At 49.9% G+C, this 21,360-nt stretch overlaps 1 protein-coding gene and 1 long non-coding RNA gene across 4 annotated transcripts in view; one reads left to right on the forward strand and one right to left on the reverse strand.

Moving 5' to 3' along the window:
• Positions 1–1,047: 1,047 nt before the first annotated feature.
• Positions 1,048–21,360, reverse strand: part of LHFPL4 (LHFPL tetraspan subfamily member 4) — a 66,073-nt gene continuing 45,760 nt past the window's right edge. Inside the window, exons 2-4 of one of the 2 annotated variants that reach the window (XM_045023017.1) lie at positions 9,751–9,987; positions 6,292–6,308; positions 1,048–2,931 (exon numbers count right to left, since the gene is read on the reverse strand). In XM_045023017.1, coding sequence (XP_044878952.1) covers positions 2,923–2,931; positions 6,292–6,308; positions 9,751–9,987 — 263 coding nt within the window. In that variant the 3' untranslated portion in view covers positions 1,048–2,922. The remainder of the gene's footprint in view (positions 2,932–6,291; positions 6,309–9,750; positions 9,988–21,360) is intronic. The other variant, XM_045023018.1, reaches the window with a different exon arrangement.
• On the forward strand, positions 3,487–8,194 carry LOC123373836. 2 transcript variants are annotated; one of them, XR_006580881.1, is made up of 4 exons: positions 3,487–4,165; positions 4,275–4,367; positions 7,702–7,900; positions 8,100–8,194. It is a non-coding gene; the product is annotated as an uncharacterized LOC123373836 (long non-coding RNA). The 2 variants fall into 2 exon arrangements; XR_006580880.1 differs by having other exon boundaries at positions 3,491–4,367.

The raw sequence follows: 21,360 nt of genomic DNA on the forward strand, positions 1-21,360 counted from the left end.
TTGAGTGTTTGTGGATTTTTCTTAATCTTTGCTATTATTTTAGTGGAACAGAGGTTAGACTTGTCGGATAGGAACTGCCAGGCTTGCACTCATCCTGTCAGGAAATTCACTGCTACCTTTGCTTTTCTTTTATTCTCCACACCTTCCAATTTCTCTGGGATTTTTCAGAAAAATTCTCAGTGGTTCAGTAAGTGAATCAACTAATTGCCTTAGTGCCCAGGGCTGCAGCCCAGCCAGACTGGCGGGCTTTGTATGTGTTTGCCTCTCCCCAGCATCCCCTAACTGCCTCTTATTCAATGTAGATTTACAAAGTCTTTGTTGCTTCCTAGTTGCCCAAATCTCTTCCCCTCTCATTGTAGAGCGAGCTTTCAGAGAACGGTAAAATAGGCCTGATCCCTGGAGTCACCAGGACTCCACCACCAACCTGCTTTCCGCCTCGAGCTGCTTCCCCAGGTGGGTTTGTGAAAGCTCCTTTGGCAGCATCAACTTACTTTGTTTTCTTCTCTCTTCCCTGCAGAATCTGCATATCCTTGTTTGGTTCCTTCCTTCTCTTCCAAACAGCTGCCCCAACCATGACCCTGATTTCAGTGCCATCAGCTCCCTTGTGCCTCTACCCTGCCCCAGTGAAATACCAGCTTCTCGCTCTGCTCCCCATCTTAGGCAAGCTGCAGAGGTGAAAGTAAGCCCTTTAAATTCCCCCTCGCAGCTCCGGCAGCCGCGCTGGGGCCGGGATTTAAAGGGCTCAGAGCTTCCGTGGCTGCGGGGAGCCCAGAGCCCTTTAAATCCCAGCCCCAGCCCAGCCGCCGGAGCAGCTGGGAGCCCCGGGTTGATTTAAAGGCCCTGGGGCTCCCAGCCACAGCCGGTGCCCCAGGCCTTTAAATCTTGAGAGGCCCCGCCCCCCTCAGAGCTCTGGCAGTACCGGTAAGTTACTTTCACCCCTGGCAAGCTGCCTCTCTGTTAATAACTGGCTCATTCCCCTTCACATCTCTCTCTCTGTCTCTCTCTCTCTGTCTCTCTCTCTCACACACTCACACACACACACACACACACACACACACACACACACACACACTCTCTCTCTCTCTCTCCTGTGTGCTGTCCAGCTTCTTCTAGCTGCAGGGGTACTTGGATGTTTTCCCTTCCTACTCCACCTTCAGGCTGTGGCTGAAGAGACCATCTCGTGGTTGCCTCCAGCTTTGCATTCACGCTTTCTGTGCTAGTGCTTAGAACTTTATTGCATTGCCAAGGACTGCATGCTTTCCGGTGCTGTTGGCTTATAAAGCCTGTGCCCATGGGACTGTGAGGAACACAGGAAACCTGACACACTGACCTGGCCAGCTAATGCAGATCCCTAGCCAGTGGGATTTGGTGTGGGGAGTGGGAAAGAGGGGAGGGTGGGTGTGTGAGAGGGCCTCTCGCTCTGCTCCAGCTAGATGGTGTGATGTGGGCACATTGGTCTTGCAGTGTGTGGCTAAGGTTTAGCTCTAGTCTGGGGAGCTGTTGAGGGTGCTGCTGTCACTATGGTTACTCTGTGTGACTCTCCTTCCATTTCTCAGCTCTCAGCTCAGGCCTTGGGATGGTGGATTCTAGGATGGACAGGAAACGGCATCGTTCCCTGCAAGGGGCACTGCCTTTCAGGACTCCTAGCTCTGAGCCTTTGAGAAAGCCAGCCTGGGAGGGATTCCTGTCTCTCTGGGCATGGGGAGTCCCTGCTGCATTTTGCCTCTCCTGACACTTGGCCAAAGGCCACAGACCGTTCAGGCCACTCAGCCCTCTGCAGCCTGGAGCTGGAGCCTGTGAGGGACAGGGCTCCTGAAGTGGAGGGGGTTCCAGGACAGAACCCCTCCCTCTGTTCCATTGCCCCCTCCTCCAAGGCTGGCCCTAAGGGAGAGATGCCAAGGTGCAGCTTTGCTTATGCCAGTGGAGATAAAAGCACCATATCTGTTGTGTATGGTATTTGGCACCAGCCTGAGACAGAATCAGAGATGGGAGGGCCCCGAGAGGGAACAGACCCAGCAGCAGGGGAGGAAAGACTCCCATCCCCACCCCAGATGTGGTTTGCATTTCCAGTTGCTCCACCTTATGGGGGGCCTGGCTGAGGTTTACATTCAGTACTTGAAGTGAGCCAGCTGCCTCTGCAGCTGCATAGGCTGGGCCAAGCAGTGAGGCCCACTCTGAGTAGAGGGAGCGGGGAGGGGGGGAGGTTTAAGGGGGGCAGGCCTTCTATCCCTACAGTCTGGAGTGGGGAGGGAGCGTCAGTCTGCAACCCCTCCCGCCATCCCAGGCAGGATGGAGGTAAAGTACAAAGTCACGGTGGCTGGAATCCCAGGGGACTCAGAGTCACTTTACCCTGTTCAGAGAAGATTCATTTACACATAAAAGTATGAAAGGTTCCAGTCTCAGGTGCTGGGTTTCCCCAACAGCAGAGTGCAGAAAAGCGGAGCTGTACAAAACAGGGCAGGGGAGGGTTCCTGGCTGAGTCTGCAGTCCTGGGGGCGTCCCAGAACCAGCTGCATAAGGAAATGATATGGAGGAAACTCAGCTGGAAGCATTCTCCGGAGGGAGCATGGAAATTCCAGAGCTTCTTGGGAATGTAGAAATCTGTTAAAAACTCTGTCTTTTTCCTTTAAACAAAACTGCAGTTTGTTGCTCCTCTTGAAGCAGGTTCAGGGGGATTTGGCATCAAACTCCCTCCATCTACAACCCCCGAGCAGGGGGAGGGAGCCAAAGCTGGTGAGTCGCATGAAATGGACGGGCCGTCATGGACACAGGGCAAGGTTGGCAAATCCCCAGAGAGGTTGGCAGATTCTGAGGCTTCGGGTTGACGTTATGGAACCATCGTCAGCAGAAAAAAGGCAGGATAGAGAGAGAGTGTCTGAGCCAGGTACCAGCGAGATAAGGGCCCTCTGCATGTTCTCTACATTATATCCTCTGTGGAGAGAACACAGAGAATCAGCATGTGCCAGGCCAGAGCCCCTACAGCACCAGAGCCCCGAGCGGCAGCGGCAGCACCCCAAGGTGCTTGACATAACACATGGTAACAATCAAAGCAGCAGGGCAGGGTGACACTGGGACCAGCTTCCTTGCGTGCCTGCAGACCCAGCAGCTGCCCAGGGAAGGAAGGGCCCTTGCAGCTTGTGGCAGTTCCTGTATTCCTGGTACCTCTTTAGGGCCCCGTGCAGCCACTTGTGTGGAATTGGCCCCTGTTTCGCCCACCTGCATTTCTTACGTGCTTGTCACTGGCGTGGAGCTCTCTGTGCTAAGAGCCTACGATCATTTCCCAGCTCTTCAGCTGGCCAACTGGAAATGAACCCTTGGAGAGGACATGTGGAGATCTCAAAGTCACCGAGGCGCCCAGGAGCTTCCTAGGATCCTTATCCAAACGATACCCAGAAAGTCCCTGCACAGGGAGGGCATTGCCAGGTGACGGGGCCAGCACATCAGTGACAGTCCCTGCTGAGCTGCTGTTGAGCAGGGCACGCAGACCCCACCCCCCTCCAGCAGCAGGGAGTTGAGGACACTCTGCTGGGCCGGGATTCGGGTCTCACTTGCTATGGGTGGGGGAAGCGGCTCCTGGCAGGTGAGGTGAGTTACACCGTGACTGCTGCTGTGCAGCCCTCCCTGACCTGGGGCCAGCAGAAGCTTGTTACTTTTATGGGTATAAACTGTGTAGCCCTAAGCGACAGTCGTCCTGTACAGGCCCAAGGGGATACACTCTGCACCACTCCTGCTCTGCAAAGAGATCCTGCCCCAGGCCTGCTGCATTCTCAGCCTGGCTCCTTCCTCACGCCTTGGGGGCCCCAGTCCAGCAGCATGTGACACCATCACAACTCAACCCCACTGCTTGCCTGTGCGACACCCTGCTGCAGCCCTCTCATGCAGTGTCAGGCCCTTGCTGCCTCTGGCTCATCCCACACGCAGTCCCCTCCCTTCCCGCTTCTCTCACCTTCTGCCATGACAGCTGGGAGGGAAGGGTGGGGATTCGCCTCAGCTGGTGAGTGCTGGAAGGCTCTCCACACTCCCCATGTGCTGTCAGCCTGGATGGGGACACTCCTGGGACTCACCCGGGATGGACTAACCCTTTCTGTTTTCCCACAGTCCACCCTGCTTAAAGGCAGGAAACAAAATCTCTGCCAAAGGCCTGATTCGGCTTGCCAGTAACACTGTAAGTATAGGGGAGGTAAGGGGAGCCCACTGGTACGGACACGTAAGAACAGCACATAGTTAATTGTCTTTCTTTGACTCATCCTTCCCATGTTGCTCGTTTTCTTTAGACTGAGAGCTCATCGGGACAGTGACTGTCTCTACAGCCCAGGTCTGCGCCAGCCAGAGTGACACTGCCCTCCACCTCAAGAGTGAGGCCCCAGGTAACCCCTCCCAGTGCACACACCCCTCCAGCACCCCCAAATACTCCTCCCAGCGCGCACACCCCTCCAGCACCCCCTGCACTCCCTCCAGCACCCCAAATACTCCTCCCAGCGCGCGCACCCCATGTACCCCCTGCACCCCCTCCAGCACCCCAAATACTCCTCCCAGCGTGCGCACCCCATGTACCCCCTCCAGCACTCTCAAACACCCCTCCAGCACCCCCAAATACTCCTCCTAGCGCGCACACCCCTCCAGCACCCCCTGCACCCCCTCCAGCACCCCAAATACTCCTCCCAGCGCGCACACCCCTCCAGCACTCTCAAACACCCCTCCAGCACCCCCAAATACTCCTCCCAGCGCACACACCCCTCCAGCGCCCCAAAATACTCCTCCCAGTGCGCACCTCCCTCCAGCACCCCCATATGTACTCCCTCCAGTACACACACCCCTCCAGCACCCTTCACATACCCCCTCCAGCACTTCCCAGTACATACAAACTTCGTCACAGCCCTGCCTTTATGTCAGGCCCTATGTGAGTATAAAGGAGCAGAGGATCCTGGGGAAGTGGGAGACAGAGTGTCAAGGGGATCAGGGAGGAGCTGCTGCTGCATACAAGGGAGGTCCCAAGGGAGTGTAGTTGGAGCTGTGGGAGGGAAGCAGTAATTATCCAAGTTCTCCCCTAGGAGCAGGTGGTCTCGGGGCAGTGGGAGCAAAGGATAAAGAAAATAAAAATTAAGTATTCTCAGCAATTTGCACAATTAATTATAATTAGTCATTTTTTAAATTGAGATAATGTTTTGGAGAGGTTATTGGATGATTACACACTGGATCAAATGACATATAAAGGATGGAATGCTTTTTTAAAAATTGAAATGCATTGAAGGTGGGAACTGTTTATTTTTAAAAACTCCAGGATTCCAAATCTAATTACTGCACTCAGCAAATCCGTTTAGTCTTAAAGCCTCAGTCTTGCACTTAGTGCACACTGTCCACCTAGCTTAGGGTCCGTGTGGCAGCCCATCGGTTCTGAGATGGGCACAGAAAATAGCTTGTGTTTCGTTCTGTGCCTGGTTTCTGAAGGCACTGCTGATCAGGCAGGAGAGTGCAGTGGGACAGGTCAGGGAAGAAAGCTGAGGCAGGGCCAGGGCGGCTGCAGGCACCAGTGCAGCAAGCGTGTGCCTGGGGTGGCAAGCCGCAGGGGGTGGCCTGCCGGTCGCCGTGAGGGCGGCAGTCAGGCAGCCTTCGGCGGGTTGCCTATGGGAGGTCCGCCGGTCCCACGACTTTGGTGGCAATTTGGCGGTGGGTACGCTGAAGGCGCGGGATCGGCAGATCACCGTCAGAAATGCCACCAAATCTGCGTGACCAGCAGACCTCCCGCAGAAATGCTGCCAAAGGCCGCCTGACGGCCGTGCTTGGAGCAGCAAAAAACAGAGCTGCCCCTGGGCAGGGCTATGTGGGAAGGGCAGGGAGTCAAGACAGTAGTTAGGAAATGGATGGTAGTTCCCCATCTCAGGGGTGAGGAGAGAGTGAGTGGACTCCCATCTGAGCAGCCAAGGAGTAGTAGGCATGTCTGGGGGCATTAAAAGGTTGTCTTTTCAGCCGGACATTTTCTCTCACACACACACACACAAGGGAGGAGCAGAAGGGAGTTGAGACGTCAAGACAGGCTAAGTATGATTTGATTTAAAAAAAAAAGACACAAGTTTTGGGGGCTAATCTCAACATCTTTGGGGTTGACTCAGGATTTTTGATCCTGTAAGGTTAGTAGTACTGCTACCGGGACAGAACAGAACCAGACCCAGACCCAATGCCCTCCACACAGATGCAGATAGAACAGAAGTAGTCCCTGCCCCCCAGCACACACACTAACTGGACAGGATGGAACCAGGCCTGGTGGACCACGCTGCAACACACAGAACTTACCGCAGTGCCAACAAAATCTGTGAAAAATATATAAAAAAGAGAGGGGGGGGGAGAGAGAGAGAGAGAGAGTTAGGAGTCTGCTCTGGGTCCGACTCAGCCTCTGCTTCCTCCTGGCTGCACTGCCAGTCAGAATAAGGGGTTCCTGTGGCACATCTCCAAGCTCTCTAGGGCTGCTCTGAGTTTAAATTCATGACTCATTAGTCTACACCCTATTGATCTGGTCTTGGTTTAGATACAGTGGGTTAAATACTGCGTGGTTCTACTGTCTCCGATGCCTCCCCTCCCAATGATTTGGCTGATTTGCACCAGTGTAACCGGGAGGGGAATGTAGCTCCCTGGATGGAACGGTCCATACACCACAGAAGCACATATAGCCTGATCCCTATTAAGGAGAGTGCACCTGCTTAAACGTGCGTGCACAAAGCCTGTAGCCAGAGCCCTCCATGCTCTACGCAGATATTTTTATGCACACCCCTCTGGCCATAAACAGATTGCTATACCCTGATGCAGAGTAACACACTCAACTCTCCAACCCAGGTCTGAAGAGCCCTATCCCCAACTGAGGCACAAGAGGAATCTGGTCTCATTTGTCCCTATGTTTCCCTCAGACTGTTTGCCATTGAGTCTCAACCTGGCCCTGGACGGACCCTCATCTCTGGGCTGGGTGTTTTTCAGGTTCTGTGACAATAGAAAAGTATGGGGCAAATTTCAGGATCTGTTTTTCTCTGTCAGAGAGAAAACTATTTCTGACATCAAAGAGCTTCCCTGCTCCCGAGGGGAGACCCGTGTTACAGCTGAAAGGGCCCTGTCGCTATGACACAGGCCTGTTGTGCCAGGAGGAAGCAAGCAAGTCTGTGGTCAGAGTACTGACCTACTGGATAGTTCCCAGTTTTTCAGGCAGCGAGGGCACGAGCACAGTTAGTCTAAGACCAAACGAACTCAGTCATGATCTAGTTAAAAAATCCCTAATGGGACTGGTATTTATGTATCTGGCTTTGTCCATAATGAACAGCATCTGTAGCTAGTATCTCAGTACATCATAAAACAGCACCATGTCAAACAGCAGTCATCCTGGGTATTCACAAGAACACACTCTAGTTCCACTAGCGCTCTCAGAAAGAGGATGAGGGAGGAATCAGAGATGAATGTGGAATCTATGAAGCTACTCCTGTGTGGCAGCTCACTACTAGGAGCATTGTGGATAGAGGCATGTTGCACACGCACAGCTGCATGAACTCACACACACAAGCACTGAGTGAGAAACCCTGCATATATTTTGAAACCCCTTTAAGCAGGTTCCCTGCCTTTTACAGTTATAAGAAACATGGCTTCTCTGAACTGTTCCTTGTTTGATGTGGATCTGTCCTACCACCAAACATTTTTGTGAATTTCTGTAACTTATCATTCTAGAGACTCTTTGATTTGGTCCCAAGAAACACCTGGCTGTGCACCATCTGCAAAGGGCAGCCTGGTGCCTGGTGGCAGCACAGCTCGCTGGGCAGTTGGAAGAGCTCCCGTTCCCCTATAGAAGCGTGGGCTGAGCATTCAGAGGCTGCATGCAGAGTGGACCTGGAACAGATGGGGGTCAATGAACCTCTCCCAGTCAGAGGTGAGGGGACAGGGATTCAGTCAGACCTAGGCTCCCACCCACCCTACTGCACCTGTGCTCAGAGCCTCTTCCCTTGGCTTCCAGCTAGCCCTGCCCACTGTAACTCTAGGGTTAATCCAAACAGATAGTGCAAACTCTAAGGCCCGTAGATTGATTGTGATTAATTACATTTCCCTTCTGGCCTTTGTTCAAATTTCAGTGATGCCAAGGACAGGAGACAATGTAACCAGCTGAGCAAAGCACTGGCAGAATCAAGAAGGCACAGAGAGGAGGACGGGTGCCACAAATGAGAGAGATTGTTCCTGCACCAGTTATGGGAGGAATACAAACCCTCCTGCTTCAGGGAAGGGACCAGCCTCTGACTGAAGAGTTAGGAAGAAACTTCCCCCATGAGCAGGATATGCTCTAACTGCCCATTCAGGGGCTTTCACACCTTCCTTGGAAGCAGCTGGGCCTGGCTGCTCTCACAATAGGAGACTGGGCTAAATGGACCTGTGTGGACTGCTCCCACCTGGCCATTCCAGTATTCCAAATGGAAACTGCACTGGCTAATCTGATTGGCTGGGGGACTGAGCCACGCACCAATCTGATCGCTGGCTGGGTGGCCATTCTTCAAAAATAAACAAATATTCAGCCAATCACAAATCAGATTTTATTTTTAGAAATGCTATTATTATAGATAAACTGGTATTTGACCGGCTGAAGCACCATATAAAAATGTACCCTAAATCAATCCAAATGCAGTAGGGACATTAGCCTTTTGGTGTCGCTGGACTCGGATCTTGGCATGGACCAGCAGAGAATTTTGCAGTCTTATAGCACTAGGGACACCTTCCCTTGGGAACACATTATGCGCTGCTGGCTCTCCTGCCACAGTGACTCAGAGGAAAGCTGCTTTGGGAGTAATGCTAACTGTGCCCTGTCTGTGATAGTAAGTCATTAAACCCCTTCCTGCCTCTGGGTGTCTGAGGGATGCAGCAAAGGAGGGGCCAGAGGCGCTGGGGCAGAAGTCTGTCATGCAGGGATTCCCCACCCCAATGCACAGATGAATGAGCCGCTTTCCGTGCTCTTAACAGTGGCTGACCTTCTTGTCACAGAACCTGACTATTCACAAACCCAACTGAATGCCTAGAGCTGGAACCTGCCTGGCAGCTGCCCCCAGCAGCGAGGACTGGCTGGGGGAGATTCTGTTAGGGTTAATTGGGAATGTCCCCCTTGCCCCGACCTTAGTAGAACCATTTGGAAGCCTGTCCCCTGAAGCAGGTTCTTGTGCTGGCTGGAAAACCTAAGACCTGTAAAATATTTGTCAAGTTTTACTGTGCTCCACAGGGTGGCTCAGTGTCCTTCACTGCAGCTAAATGTGGAGCTCTCCCCCCCACCCCACCTGACCCTATTTATAGTGTTAAATGTGGACAGGTCTGGACCAGGCTCCAGGAAAACCAGAGAGAGAACAGGAATGTGTGTAGTGTGGGAAGGTTCTGCTTGCACATGGCTCTGCATAGACCCTGGCAGCTCCTTGCACAGGGGCTACTTGCACCCCTAGCAGGATGGGGACTGGCACCCATATATCTGGCCAGAGACTTGGGCTTATCAGGTATTTTTCAGGCTTCAGCACTTTTGGTGGCACCCTGGCTGTGAAAGAGCTGCTGACTAGATGAGAGGAGGAACAGAGATACAGCGCAGTCTGGAGAGGGTAGCACTGGAGTTCTTAAGTCCTACCACTATCTGGATTAATGTAGGCAGGGAGAGGGGCTGGAAAGGGCTCTGCCAGGAGAGAAACCTTTGCTATGTCCTATTGTGGAGGCATAGGAGGGATGGGGGCTGCAGCTAGGGGCAGAAGTGGGTCTTACCTTTGTTCTCTGTCTTGAGCTCCTCATGAAGCAGGTCATTCTGCCGGTTGCCAAGGACAAAGGCCAGGAAGGAGAGGATGAGGGCGTTGAGGATGCCGATGATGGCAAGGATGTAGGCCCAGCGCACAGAACAATCGCCCAACGAGTACTTCCCTGTCTTCTCCCCGCACATGTCCCTGACAGTCTCTGCATCCCAGCCATCTGGAAATATCATGCAGCCCAGCACCAGGCAGAGTGCTGGACAGGGAAAGAGGGATACAGGGACCGGAGGGGGAGAGGAGGGTGGGGTGGGAGAGAGAGAACAGAAATTTGATAATAGCGGGCTCTTCAAGCTAGAAGGCAAGAATATAACAAGATCCAGCAGCTGGAAGTTGAAGCTAGATACCCTCAGACTTGAAATCACTTTTTTTTTTTAAACAATGAGAAGAATTAACCACTGAACAATTCACCCAGGGAAGTGGTGGATTCTCCAGCAATGGCAATTTTCAAATCAAGATGGGATTTTTTTTCTTAAAAGATACACTGTAGTTCAAGCCCAGCTATTGGACTTGAAGCAGGAATTCATCCAGGGCAGTCCTCTGGCCAGTATTATGCAGAAGGTCAGATTAGATGTTCACGAGCATCCCTCTGGCCTTAAAATCTATGCATCTCAACACTCTTCAACTATTAGCAAACAGCTGTGAAATTGGCGAGTAAAGTGTGTCTCATCCCCTTCTAGTGGGTGATCCACAGAGATGGTATCAGCCTGCAGCTGCTACCCCTTACTCCATTAGCCCAAGTGGTAGGGGATGTGCTGCGGATCTAAAGGTTCCAACCCTGCTGATGACCCCTGTGGGAGTCAATAGGTTTCTACATGATGGGATTTCTGGATGTATATTTTTAGTTTGCTTTCCTAAAAACCTAGGAAATTACACTTTAAAATTATATTAAAAGAATGCTATTGAGGTTGCAAAGTCAAGCACTCAAAAGTTAGGAAATGCCAGAGGTAAGGTTTTCTGTTCAACCTTAACTTGGCCCCTTGTGCATATGCTTTATGATACAGTCTTTAATTACATGATCACGGACCTCTGCCTCATTCAGTGCAGAGGAAGGACCGTGGTCACTGAAGTGCTAGCCAATATCTCTTTATTATTCTTATTCAATTCATTACCAAATCAGCAGGTGCAGATAACTTGCATTCGGGTGTTTTAAAAGAGCTAGCTGGGCTGTTAATGTTGATTTTCAATTAGTCTTGGAACACTGGGTAAATCCCAGAAGAAAGCTAATGTAGCACCAATATTTAAAGAGGGCAAAAAGGATGAGCAGGGTAATTGATTATTTCTGTCAGCCTGAAATCAATCTCTGGCAAGATCAAAATGGAGAGGCTGATACGGGAGTGAATTAATACAGAATTAAAGGAAGGTGATATAACTGATGCCAGTCAACATGGTTTTATGAAAAACATCCTGTCAAACTTACTTGGTATCTCTTTTTAGTAAGATGACAAGTTTGGTTGATAAAGTGTCAGTGTAACAAACTTAGACTGCTGTATAGTGTTTGACTTGGTACCACACAACATTTTGATAAAAAAAAACACTAGAACAATATAGAAGTAACATGGCACATATTAAATGGATTAAAAGCTTGCTAACTGGTAGGTTTTAACTGCAAGCAAGGAATCCGCATTACAGCTATGTTTTAGTCATTGGTGTTTTTAGTAAAAGTCATGGACAGGTCATGGGCAGTAAACAAGAATTCACGGCCCATGACCCGTCTGTGACTTGTACTGTATACCCCTGACTAAAACTTGGGTGCTCTGGGGCAAGGGGTGACTCGGGACCCCTGCTGGTGCTGGTAGGAGTGGAGGGGGCTGGCAAGGATGGCAGGCTTCCTACCTAGCTCCGCGCAGCTCCTGGAAGTGGCTGGCATGTCCCTGTGGCCCCTAGGTAGAGGCGTGGACAGGGGGTGCTCCTCATGCTGCTCCTGCATCAAGTGCCCACTCTGCAGCTCCCATTGGCCAGGAACTGTGACCAATGGGAACTGTGGGGGCGGTGCCTGCAGGCAGAGGCAGCACACAGAACCACCTGTCTGTGCCTCTGCCTAGGAGCTGAGAGAGGGACATGTCGCCGCTTCTGGGGAGCCCCCCGAGGTAAGTGCCGCACTGAGCCCTCACCCCATCCTGTGGCCCAACCCCCAGCCCTGAGCCCCTTCCCACACCCAAACTGCAGTTGTTGGGGGGGGACACAATGGCCTGAGACACCCCCAGCAGTGGTCAGTGTGGCTGGCCCGGGGGCCACCTGAGCTGCTCAGGTGCTAGCCTTCAGGAGCTGCTCAGGCGACCCCCAGGCCAGCCGTACTGGCTGCTGCAGAAGTCACAGAGGTCCTGGAAAGCCAAGGAAACCGTGACAGACTCACAGCCATAATCATCATCAAGTGAGTGTGCTTCCAGGGGGTCCTGCAGGGATCAGTTCTTGGCCCTATGCCAGGAGCGGTGGGTAAATAGGCCAGGGGAGGCTCAGCCTCCTCTAACACTGCTGCGGCCGCCAGACCCCTGGTTGCAGAGTTTTGGGGGTAAGTTTTTTATTTATTATGCCCCATGCAGGTTCCAGGGTGGCTGAGGAGGTAGTATGTGCTATTCAGCTTCCTGGGCTCATCAGTAATCGCCTTGGACTCCAGAGAGATTACTGATGAACCCAGGAAGCTGAGAGCACATACCACCTGCTCAGCCGCCCCGGAACCTGCATGGGGCATCAAAAGCATCTTCTGCACGAGAGGCTTTTCCCTAGGTTGGCTTGGGCTCTGGGAAGGGGAGGTGTGGCTGTGGCTGGCCCAGAGGCTCCTCCAGGTGGTGGTGGGGTCTCAGGGATCTGGCCGTGGGGAAGGGGCAGGGGGTCTTGGGGCTGTCAGCATGGGCAGAGTCAGGAGCTAGCCTTCAGGCAGAGCCCTTCCTGCCACCCATGCCCTACACTATTTCACTTTTTTATCTATGACCTGGAAGAAAACATGAACCCATCACTGATAAAGTTTGCGGATGACACAAACATTGGGGGAGTGGTAAATAATGTAGAGGACAGGTCATTCATACAGAGTGATCTGGATCACTTGATAAGCTGGGCTCAAGCAAACAATATGCGTTTTAATACAGCTAAACATAAGTGTATACATCTAGGAACAAAGAATGTCAGCCATGCATATAATATGGGGATTCTATCAAGGGAAGCAGTGACTCTAAAACACATTTGGGGTTTGTGGGGAATAATCAGCTAAATGTGAGCTCCTAGTGTGATGCTGTAGTCAAGAGAGCTAATGTGATCCTTGGAAGCACAAACGGGAGTCTTGTGCAGGAGTAGAGGTTATTTTACCTTCTTATTTGACACTCATGTGACTGCTGCTGGAAATTGTCCAATTCTGGTGTCCACAGTTCAAGAAGGATATTGATAAATTGGACAGGGGTCAAAGAAGAGCCATCAGAATGATTTAAAGGATTAGAAAAACCTGCCTTATAGTGAGAGCTGCAAGGACCTCAATCTATTTATCTTCAGAGAGAAGGCTAACAGGTGACTTGATTAGTCTATAAGTACCAACATGGGGAACAAATGGACTCTTCAATCTAGCAGAGAAAGGTCAACACGATCCAATGTCTGGAAATTGAAACTAAACAAATTTAGGCTGGACATAAGGCATATATTTTTAACAGTAAGGATAACTAACCACTGGAACAATTTACCAAGATGGGACATTTTTCTATAAAAATCTGTCCTAGGAATTATTTTGTGGAAGTTCTATGGTCTGTGTTATACAGGACATCAGGCTAGGTCATCACAATGGTCCCTTCTGGCCTTGGAATCTAAGAATGTGGGGCCTTAGGCCTAATTTACTCCCCACTATTTAAACACTGCATTGAATGTGGAATTATCGATTTTCTCATGGACATTTCTATGGTGCTTCTCAGCATAGGATCTGAGAACTTCACATATTTGAATGAATGTATAATCCCAATTTACCCAGGAGGTCCGGAAGTATTGGCCCAAAGATTAAGGACACAATTAGGCTGCCCAATTTGAGATGGCTGGACTTGATTTTTCAGAATACTTAGCGTTATGTATAGCACTTCATAGATTAGAGTGGCACTCCCCGTGACTTTAGGTGCAGCTGAGAGCTCAGCACTTCTGCAAATCAGATTTCAGGGGCCTCAAGTTTGGTCCCCCAGAAAATGAATAGTATGTAATCAGTGGCCACCCGTGGAGAGTTTGTTAGCAATAGTTAGAGGCTGGCTCATGAGCTGAAGCAGGAAGATTTCCTAGCACTTCCCTAGCTCCTGTTTGCTGGTCAGTATCTGGAACAGGTGGCTCCCTGATGGAGGTGATGGTTTGGGTGAAACTGAGGTGACTTTACCCTGAATTTCTGGCTTTGAGTGTTCTTTCTGAATCTGATTCCAGAGTTTAGGCCTGATCTGGCTAGCTAGTAACTTATCTGGCCCCGTCACCAACATATCTGAGTATCACTGAGATGAGGAGACGGGGCAGAGTGGCCTGTACCTTCACCTATTACCAGCTCAGTGCATTTTGTTAGGTTGCTTTTCATCCCTCGTGTGCACACTGTGTAAGAGCTGGCAGTTTGCTGGGCTGTCAAGGACCCTGTCACACCTACCTACCCTGGGAGAAGAGAGAGGAGCAGGGCTGACCAGGTGGATTTTAAAATTTCAGTTGAAATGCTTGTGAGTCAGGCACAGACCGATTTGTGAGTCACCAGTTCTTTCCTTAGAGGAGAAGTGTGTTGGAGGGCATGCACACAGCTGTGAGAGACTCTAGGAGGAGGATGCAAATGTCCCACCCTGGGCAGAGGAGGGAAGCAATTCCTGATTCTGGACTGACCAAGCTTGAAAGCAAAGGGAGGTGGGGACCCCCAAGTTCAGTGGCTGAGGAGTACCTTGCACTGGGCTTCACCCATCACAGATACAAAAAGAAGGCGCAGGAAGGATGAGCTATCACAGGCGGACCTCCATAGGGTATCACCCCAGGTGCCTCCTCCCATATAAGGAATGTATAAAAAGAGACCTCCCTGTGACTTCAGCAGTGAGTGCTCAGTATTTCTGCAAATCAGAGCCCGGGGTCTCGGGTTGGGCCCCCAGAAAATGAGAAACACACAATTAAACTTTTCACTAAGTGACTCGTGAAACAACACACAGGCACCCTATGGCAGAGGCAGGGATAGATTTTGCAATTCTTCAGGGTAGCATTCATCCGCTTAAGATACAAGGCCATTATTTTTCATCCTGCAATCCCCTGCCTCATTCACTACACACCTTCTGACATCTGGAACAAATGAGGCAGGGGCCCTGCAGCCATCTAAGCCTGGCTCTGTGAGAAGGAGTTGAATATTCACAGACTTGGTGAGGCTGAGAGGCTCAGTAATGACAGCGGACGTGACAGAGAAGTGCTCAGAGTGAAATGCGAGTGTGAGGGACCTGTGAGGGCTGTGAAGGGAGCTGGCAGGACTGGGGGAGAGGCTGGGAGAAAAAGTCAGCCTAATGCAGGGCAGTGCTAGACTCTGGTTGATGAGGTGCAAAAATGGCCACAGTCACTTTAAGCTCTTGTGTTAATGCAGGGGCTCTCAAACGGGGGTCGGGACCCCTCAGGGGGTCATGAGGTTATTACATGGGGGGTCATGAGCTGTCAGCCTCCACCCCAAACCCCGCTTTGCCTCCAGCATTTATAATGGTGTTAAATATGTAAAAAAGTGTTTTTAATGTATAAGGGGGGGTCGCATTCAGAGGCGTGCTGTGTGAAAGGGGTCACCAGTACGAAAGTTTGAGAATCACTGTGTTAATGTATGTTTTTAATTGGCCTCAATTTATGACTGTGATCTAGCAATGCTCTTCTTCGCCCTTCAGGCTTTTACACAGCTGCCATGGGATCCTGCAGGGTTGGGAGTGGCCTCAATCTTTGTGGCTCCTTCCTGGGAAGGAGAGCCGCTATGTCAGTATTTAATGTTTGGTTTGTCTCTGCTGTTCTCTAGGAGAAACAGATGATGTCAGAGCCTGGGAGGGAACCAGAGCGTCCCACCCTAACTCTGGCTTTCAAGTCTCTTCCCTATCTGTAAAATGGGGTGTTGATCCTGACCCCTGCTGGGATGATGATGGCTAATTAATGTTTATAAAACTCTGTGGAGCTTAAAAGAGCCTCATAATAGTAAATTAGACTGAGCTCTCCACCACCAGCATGAAGGGAGGTGTCAGGGTGATGGCTAGGGTGACCAGACATCCCGATAAAATCGGGACCCTCCCAATATTTAGGTGTTTGTCCCGCATCCCAACTGATCTTTGGTCGGGATGCAATTTGTGCCGATATTTCGTTCCGCCGGCAGCACTCGCCTTATTTATTTATTTATTTATTTACTTTTGCTGCTCTGCTGGCAGCACTCGGCTTTTTTTTTTCTTCGCCGCCGGTGGACCCCCCCCACGTGTCCCGATATTTTCTCCCTCTCATCTGGTCACCCTAGGTGTGGCGGGGGGTGGGGGAGGAGGACAGATGATTGTTACAGTTCGGGGTAACTGCACCTGTATGCCCCTTCACCACAGGCACCCACTCTAGGTTCCAGCTCCCAGCTGTTGGGCGGAGACTTGTGTCCCACTCATCCCGACCAGGGAATTTTAAGGGCACACAGCTCCCTGCCTTACAGTGTGATATCCACAGTGAGACAGACTGGCTCTTTAGGCACTTTGCTTTCTCTCCAAGGACTGTGACCAGTGTATTTCCAGCAGTTACAAGTGACCATACAGCTTCTTCTAAGCAAGAACATGTATTCTTAGGATAAAAGCAGTACAGGAAAAAAAACATATTAACGAAATAAAAGAACCTGCCCACATACTAAAAAGCTTAGCAGAGGTCACCCCCAACTCCAGCCTAAGACTCTAGTAGGGTTTAGGCCGCAAAGAATCCTGTGGCACCTTATAGACTAACAGACGTTTTGCAGCATGAACTTTCGTGGGTGAATACCCACTTCTTCGGATGCAAGTAGGGTTTAGTCCTTCAAACCCCACAAATGGGTTTTCCCCATGGTTACATGTTCATCCATCTTAGATCCAGAACCAGAACAGAGACTGGGCAGAGAAGCCGTCTCTTTATACAGTCTGGGCTTTTGATCTTGACCTCCTGTAACAGGTAATCAGCAGACTACGGCCCTCTCCCCAGGGCATAGCTTCAAAGGCCTGTGTTTTTCCATAGCTGGAGTTGGGGAATTTGCTTTAGCCTTTGCCTAGGGAATTTGCCTGGAAAGCCACTTAAAGACTACCTATCCCAAAAGTCCATACTTTTCTGGCATATTTTTAATGTAGTCTTTTGAACTCCCAGGTGTTACAGCAATTTTCTACACTATCCTTGAATCTGTCACAGTGGTGACCGGGTAGCACGCAAGGTGAGAGCTGATGGGGGCAGAAGGGAAATCCATCGTCTGCATTGGGGTGAGTTTCAGGGGCACTGGCCGCAGGCCTGTGCACTGCCTGCTGCTGGGGGAGAGAGGCCCAGAGTCTGGCATGCTCCTCGAGGAGTGTTCTGCTGACTGTGTGCATGCACCTGTGTATGCGTGTGCATGCACCTGTGTATGCGTGTGCATGCACCTGTGTATGCGTGTGCATGTACCTGCCTGGCACTGTCTGCACAGGTTTTCTAAGGGCCCAGGGTACCTGCTGGCTGTGTGTATCTCTAGCCCATCCTGTCTACGCTGCAATGTGGGCTCAGGCTTGAGCCCAAAGTCCCCTTCCATCTACACACAATTTTGTCTGAGTCAGGCCAGTAAATCACCCAGGCCCTAGGACCCAGCGAGAGGGTGGGTGGCTTTGAGCCCAGCTCTGGGACTTGGGTCCAAACTCCATTGTTTTGCTGTGTGGGCTCAGCTCAGGTCTGGGTCCCCCAGACTCATGTCCTGAGAGTCTGCCACTGCTATGCCACAGTGCCATGGGGAATTGTCCTTTCAATCCCAAGACTAGCCAGTCAAAGCAGCGGGGTTGCTTCTGTTTCCTGGGCATCACGTACAGCTGTTTGGGGTTTAAACTTTCCATTTATTTATTCTGACCACTGAGCTGCAAACAGAGTGAACTTTCTTGTGGGTTTGCAGTGGTCACTGACAAGAAGTCGTCTGTTGCCAAGCACACTGCTCCCTGGTCACATGATCATAGCCAGCTTTTTGGTAAAACTGGTGCGAGGTGAGCAAAACATTCGACTTCAGTAAGAATTCCAAGAATGACCATGCGCACCCAGAAATACCGAAGAAACTGGCAATGTTGGGGACTCACCGGACTGGAGACCTGGTCATCCGGGATGGCAATTTTCTCAGCCCCAGATTCAGTCTAGGACTGGGGAAGACCCAGCAGATGCCTGATCAGGCTAGCAAAATGATTCTGGTGCTCACACCAATCTGCAGGGAGGCTTTAATGCCAGAGCAGCTGCAGCGCATCCTGGATCCATACTTAGAGAAGCTATTTGATGAGCCCCTGGAGGAGCAACCCGCCATGGTGCCGACAGCGACGAGGCAGAAATAGCCCTGGACCCTGGTAAGTTTCTGGCTTCATTTTGTGGTTGTTAATATAGGGGGATGGGAAGTATTTCTGTTTTATTGACCCAATGCAAAATGTATTGCAAGCTGTGGGTAGCAGCGTGTAGGCGCTGAGGGCAGATTGCATGCTTGCTCCTTGGCATTACATGACCACCACATGGAACTCAGAAGAGACTGAGAAGCACAAACAGTGAAACAAACATTTCACATTAAATTTGTACTTGATACTCGCACATGCCTCCAGCAATGTCTGTGCCAAGGTGTTAAGAGTAAGAAACTTATAAGGCCTTCCCTTTTAGTATGCTGCTCTGTACAAAGCAGCCACACCACAGCATAACAAACTGTCTGTAAACAGTAAATTGCATTGGGGTGATGGAGGGCAGGTACAACGTAGTGCATGTGTGACAAAACCAATATCCAGCATACAGTTTGGGGGGTTGTTTGCAGACTAGAACATGTACTGGGAGATGCGGCTGGGGACTGGCTGTGTAGTTCTTTGAGTGCCTGTGTTATCATGCGTGCTTGCATGTAGTCCACAGGTAGATGTAGTCAGAGCAGGCTCTATAGGAAGCTGTAGGGTGGCAGTAATCCATGTGGACACTAATGCAACATCCTGTTGATTCCCCCATGAATTTTGACCCAGTCCCAGGTATTGATAGCTGCAAACTTTTCCTGTAGTAGAAATTCCAGATAGATAGTCACAGTTTGTGTAAGGGTATATTTTTCTGGGCCCATCTCTGTAGGACACCTGCCCACTCCACTTGGAGATGTACTGAAAACCCCTATGCCATACATGGCTGGCTTTCCACCAGCAGCTTGGAATAGAATGTCCTTTTGCCATTCAGGGAACTCCAAGATTGTTATGTCCTCCAGAATGTGGAATGCCTGAAAGGATAGAGGAAGCTTAGGTAGTAAACAACAGGCCCCCTCCACATAGCATTTGTAAATTTTATCTTGTGTTCACTCCTTTCACTTTGATTAACTCGGTTGTGTTCATAGAGTATCATTTTTGGCCTTGAAATTCCACAGGCCCTTTTCTCAGTGAAGACACTGAACCTTCTTTGAAGTACTGAGATGATTAGAAAATTGTTCCCAGAAAATAGTGATCGGTGGTTTACTGTCAAGCTGGAAGGACATATCGAGTGGTGTCCCGCAGGGATCAATCCTGGTCTGGTTCTGTTCAATTTCTTCATAAATGATTTAGATAATGACATAGAGAGCTCTCTTATAAAGTTTGTGGGTGTTACCAATCTAGAAGGGGTTGCAAGTGCTTTTGAAGATAGGATTAAAATTCAAAATGATCTGGACAGAAATGATCAGAAATGGTCTGAAGTAAATAGGATGAAATGCAATAAGGACAAATGCAGAGTACTCCACTTAGGAAGGAACAATCAGTTGCATACAAAATGGGGAATGACTGCCTAGGAAGGAGAAATGCGGAAAGGGATCTGGGGGTCATAGTGGATCACAAGCTAAATAGGAGTCAACATTGTAACACTGTTGCAAAAAAAGCAAACATCATTCTGGGCTGTATTAGCAGGAGTGTTGTAAGCAAGACACAAGAAGTAATTCTTCCACTCTATTCAGCACTGATTAGGCCTCAGCTGGGGAATTATGTCCAGTTCTGGGCACTGCATTTCAGGAAAGATGTGGATTAATTGGAGAAAGTCCAAAGGAGAGCAGTAAAAATTATTTAAGGTCTAGAAAACCAGATCTATGAGGAAAGATTGAAAAAAATGGGTTTGTTTAGTCTGGAAAAGAGAAGATTGAGGAGGACATCAATTTTCAAGTGCATAAAAGGTTGTTACAAGGAGGAGGGTGAAAAAATTGTTCTCCTTAACCTCTGAGGCTAGGACAAAAAGCAATAGGCTTAAATTGCAGCAAGGGCGGTTTAGGTTGGATATTAGGAAAAACTTCCTGTCAGTGTGGTTAAGCACTGGAACAAATTGCCTAGGGAGGTTGTAGAATCTCATCATTGGAGGTTTTTAAGAACAAGTTAGACAAACACCTGTCAGGAATGGTTTAGTTATGACTTAGTTCTGCCTTGAGTCCCAGGGACTGGCCTCGATGAGGTCCCATCCAGTTCTACACTTCTACGATGTGATGTCTACTTTCAGGGCTTTCAGCCTGTGCAGGCCCTTGTGCAGCTTAGCCATACTGCAGCAGGACCCTGTCAGAGAGCAGCCCAAGAGGGTGTGTTTCCATGATGAAAGTATGGTGGACATTCTAGATAGGGCAAACACGCCAGTGCCGTACCCAAGCGAAAAGGATTCATGGCAAGGGGAAAGACACAGACAGGTTGCAGAGCATGAGGACAGAATTGCAGTGCATGAGAAGAGGCTGGCAGTGCAGTTTCTGGAACAGGAGTGTTGCCTGAGGGAGGAAGAGAGAGTGCTCCAGAAAGACCTGTTTAAGAGGCTCCTGCTGCACCCCCACCACATCCTGAGTCCCCTACACAGCACCATATGCTGCAGATCAGGAACACATTGGATAATTCCATGGCTGAGTGACCCAACTGGGACAACACTAACTGGACAGGGCAAACGTTGCTCCTACTGGCCTCCACGCCCATGCAGTGGCTCCAAGTATGTGCTAAACACACAAGAAAGGGAAAGGAGATGAGGGGGGCAGAGAACTTGCTAAAGTAGGGAATGTATTTGTTGGCCCTGGTTTCATTGTTTGTACTATTCCCAGGGCTTTGTTTTGTGATTGGCTTTGGCGTTGGTTTATTACTGGTGTTCTGGTGTTGCAATGACAGCTGGCCTGCCTGACAATGCTTTAATGTTGCTTTTCTGTAATAGTCATAAGAAAAGGCTTTTATTTCATTCATAAAGTTTTTACCATCATTGCATCACATCATATAATGTCCATTTTTAATAAGAATGATAAAAACATGTAAAGTGCAACTGAGAAGTTGCATCCAAATGCACTTTCTCAATACATCTATTCTGATCAATCCACAATGAAAATCCACAGTTCATGTCACACAGACCATCGTCCCCCACCATTATATTAACAGTTGTCTCATCCACAATTAACAATTCCTGACAATTAATACCCCTCCCCCCCCCCGTTCTT

The sequence above is a fragment of the Mauremys mutica genome, chromosome 7, assembly GCF_020497125.1.
Source record: "Mauremys mutica isolate MM-2020 ecotype Southern chromosome 7, ASM2049712v1, whole genome shotgun sequence".
Classification (NCBI taxonomy): Eukaryota; Metazoa; Chordata; order Testudines; family Geoemydidae; genus Mauremys; species Mauremys mutica.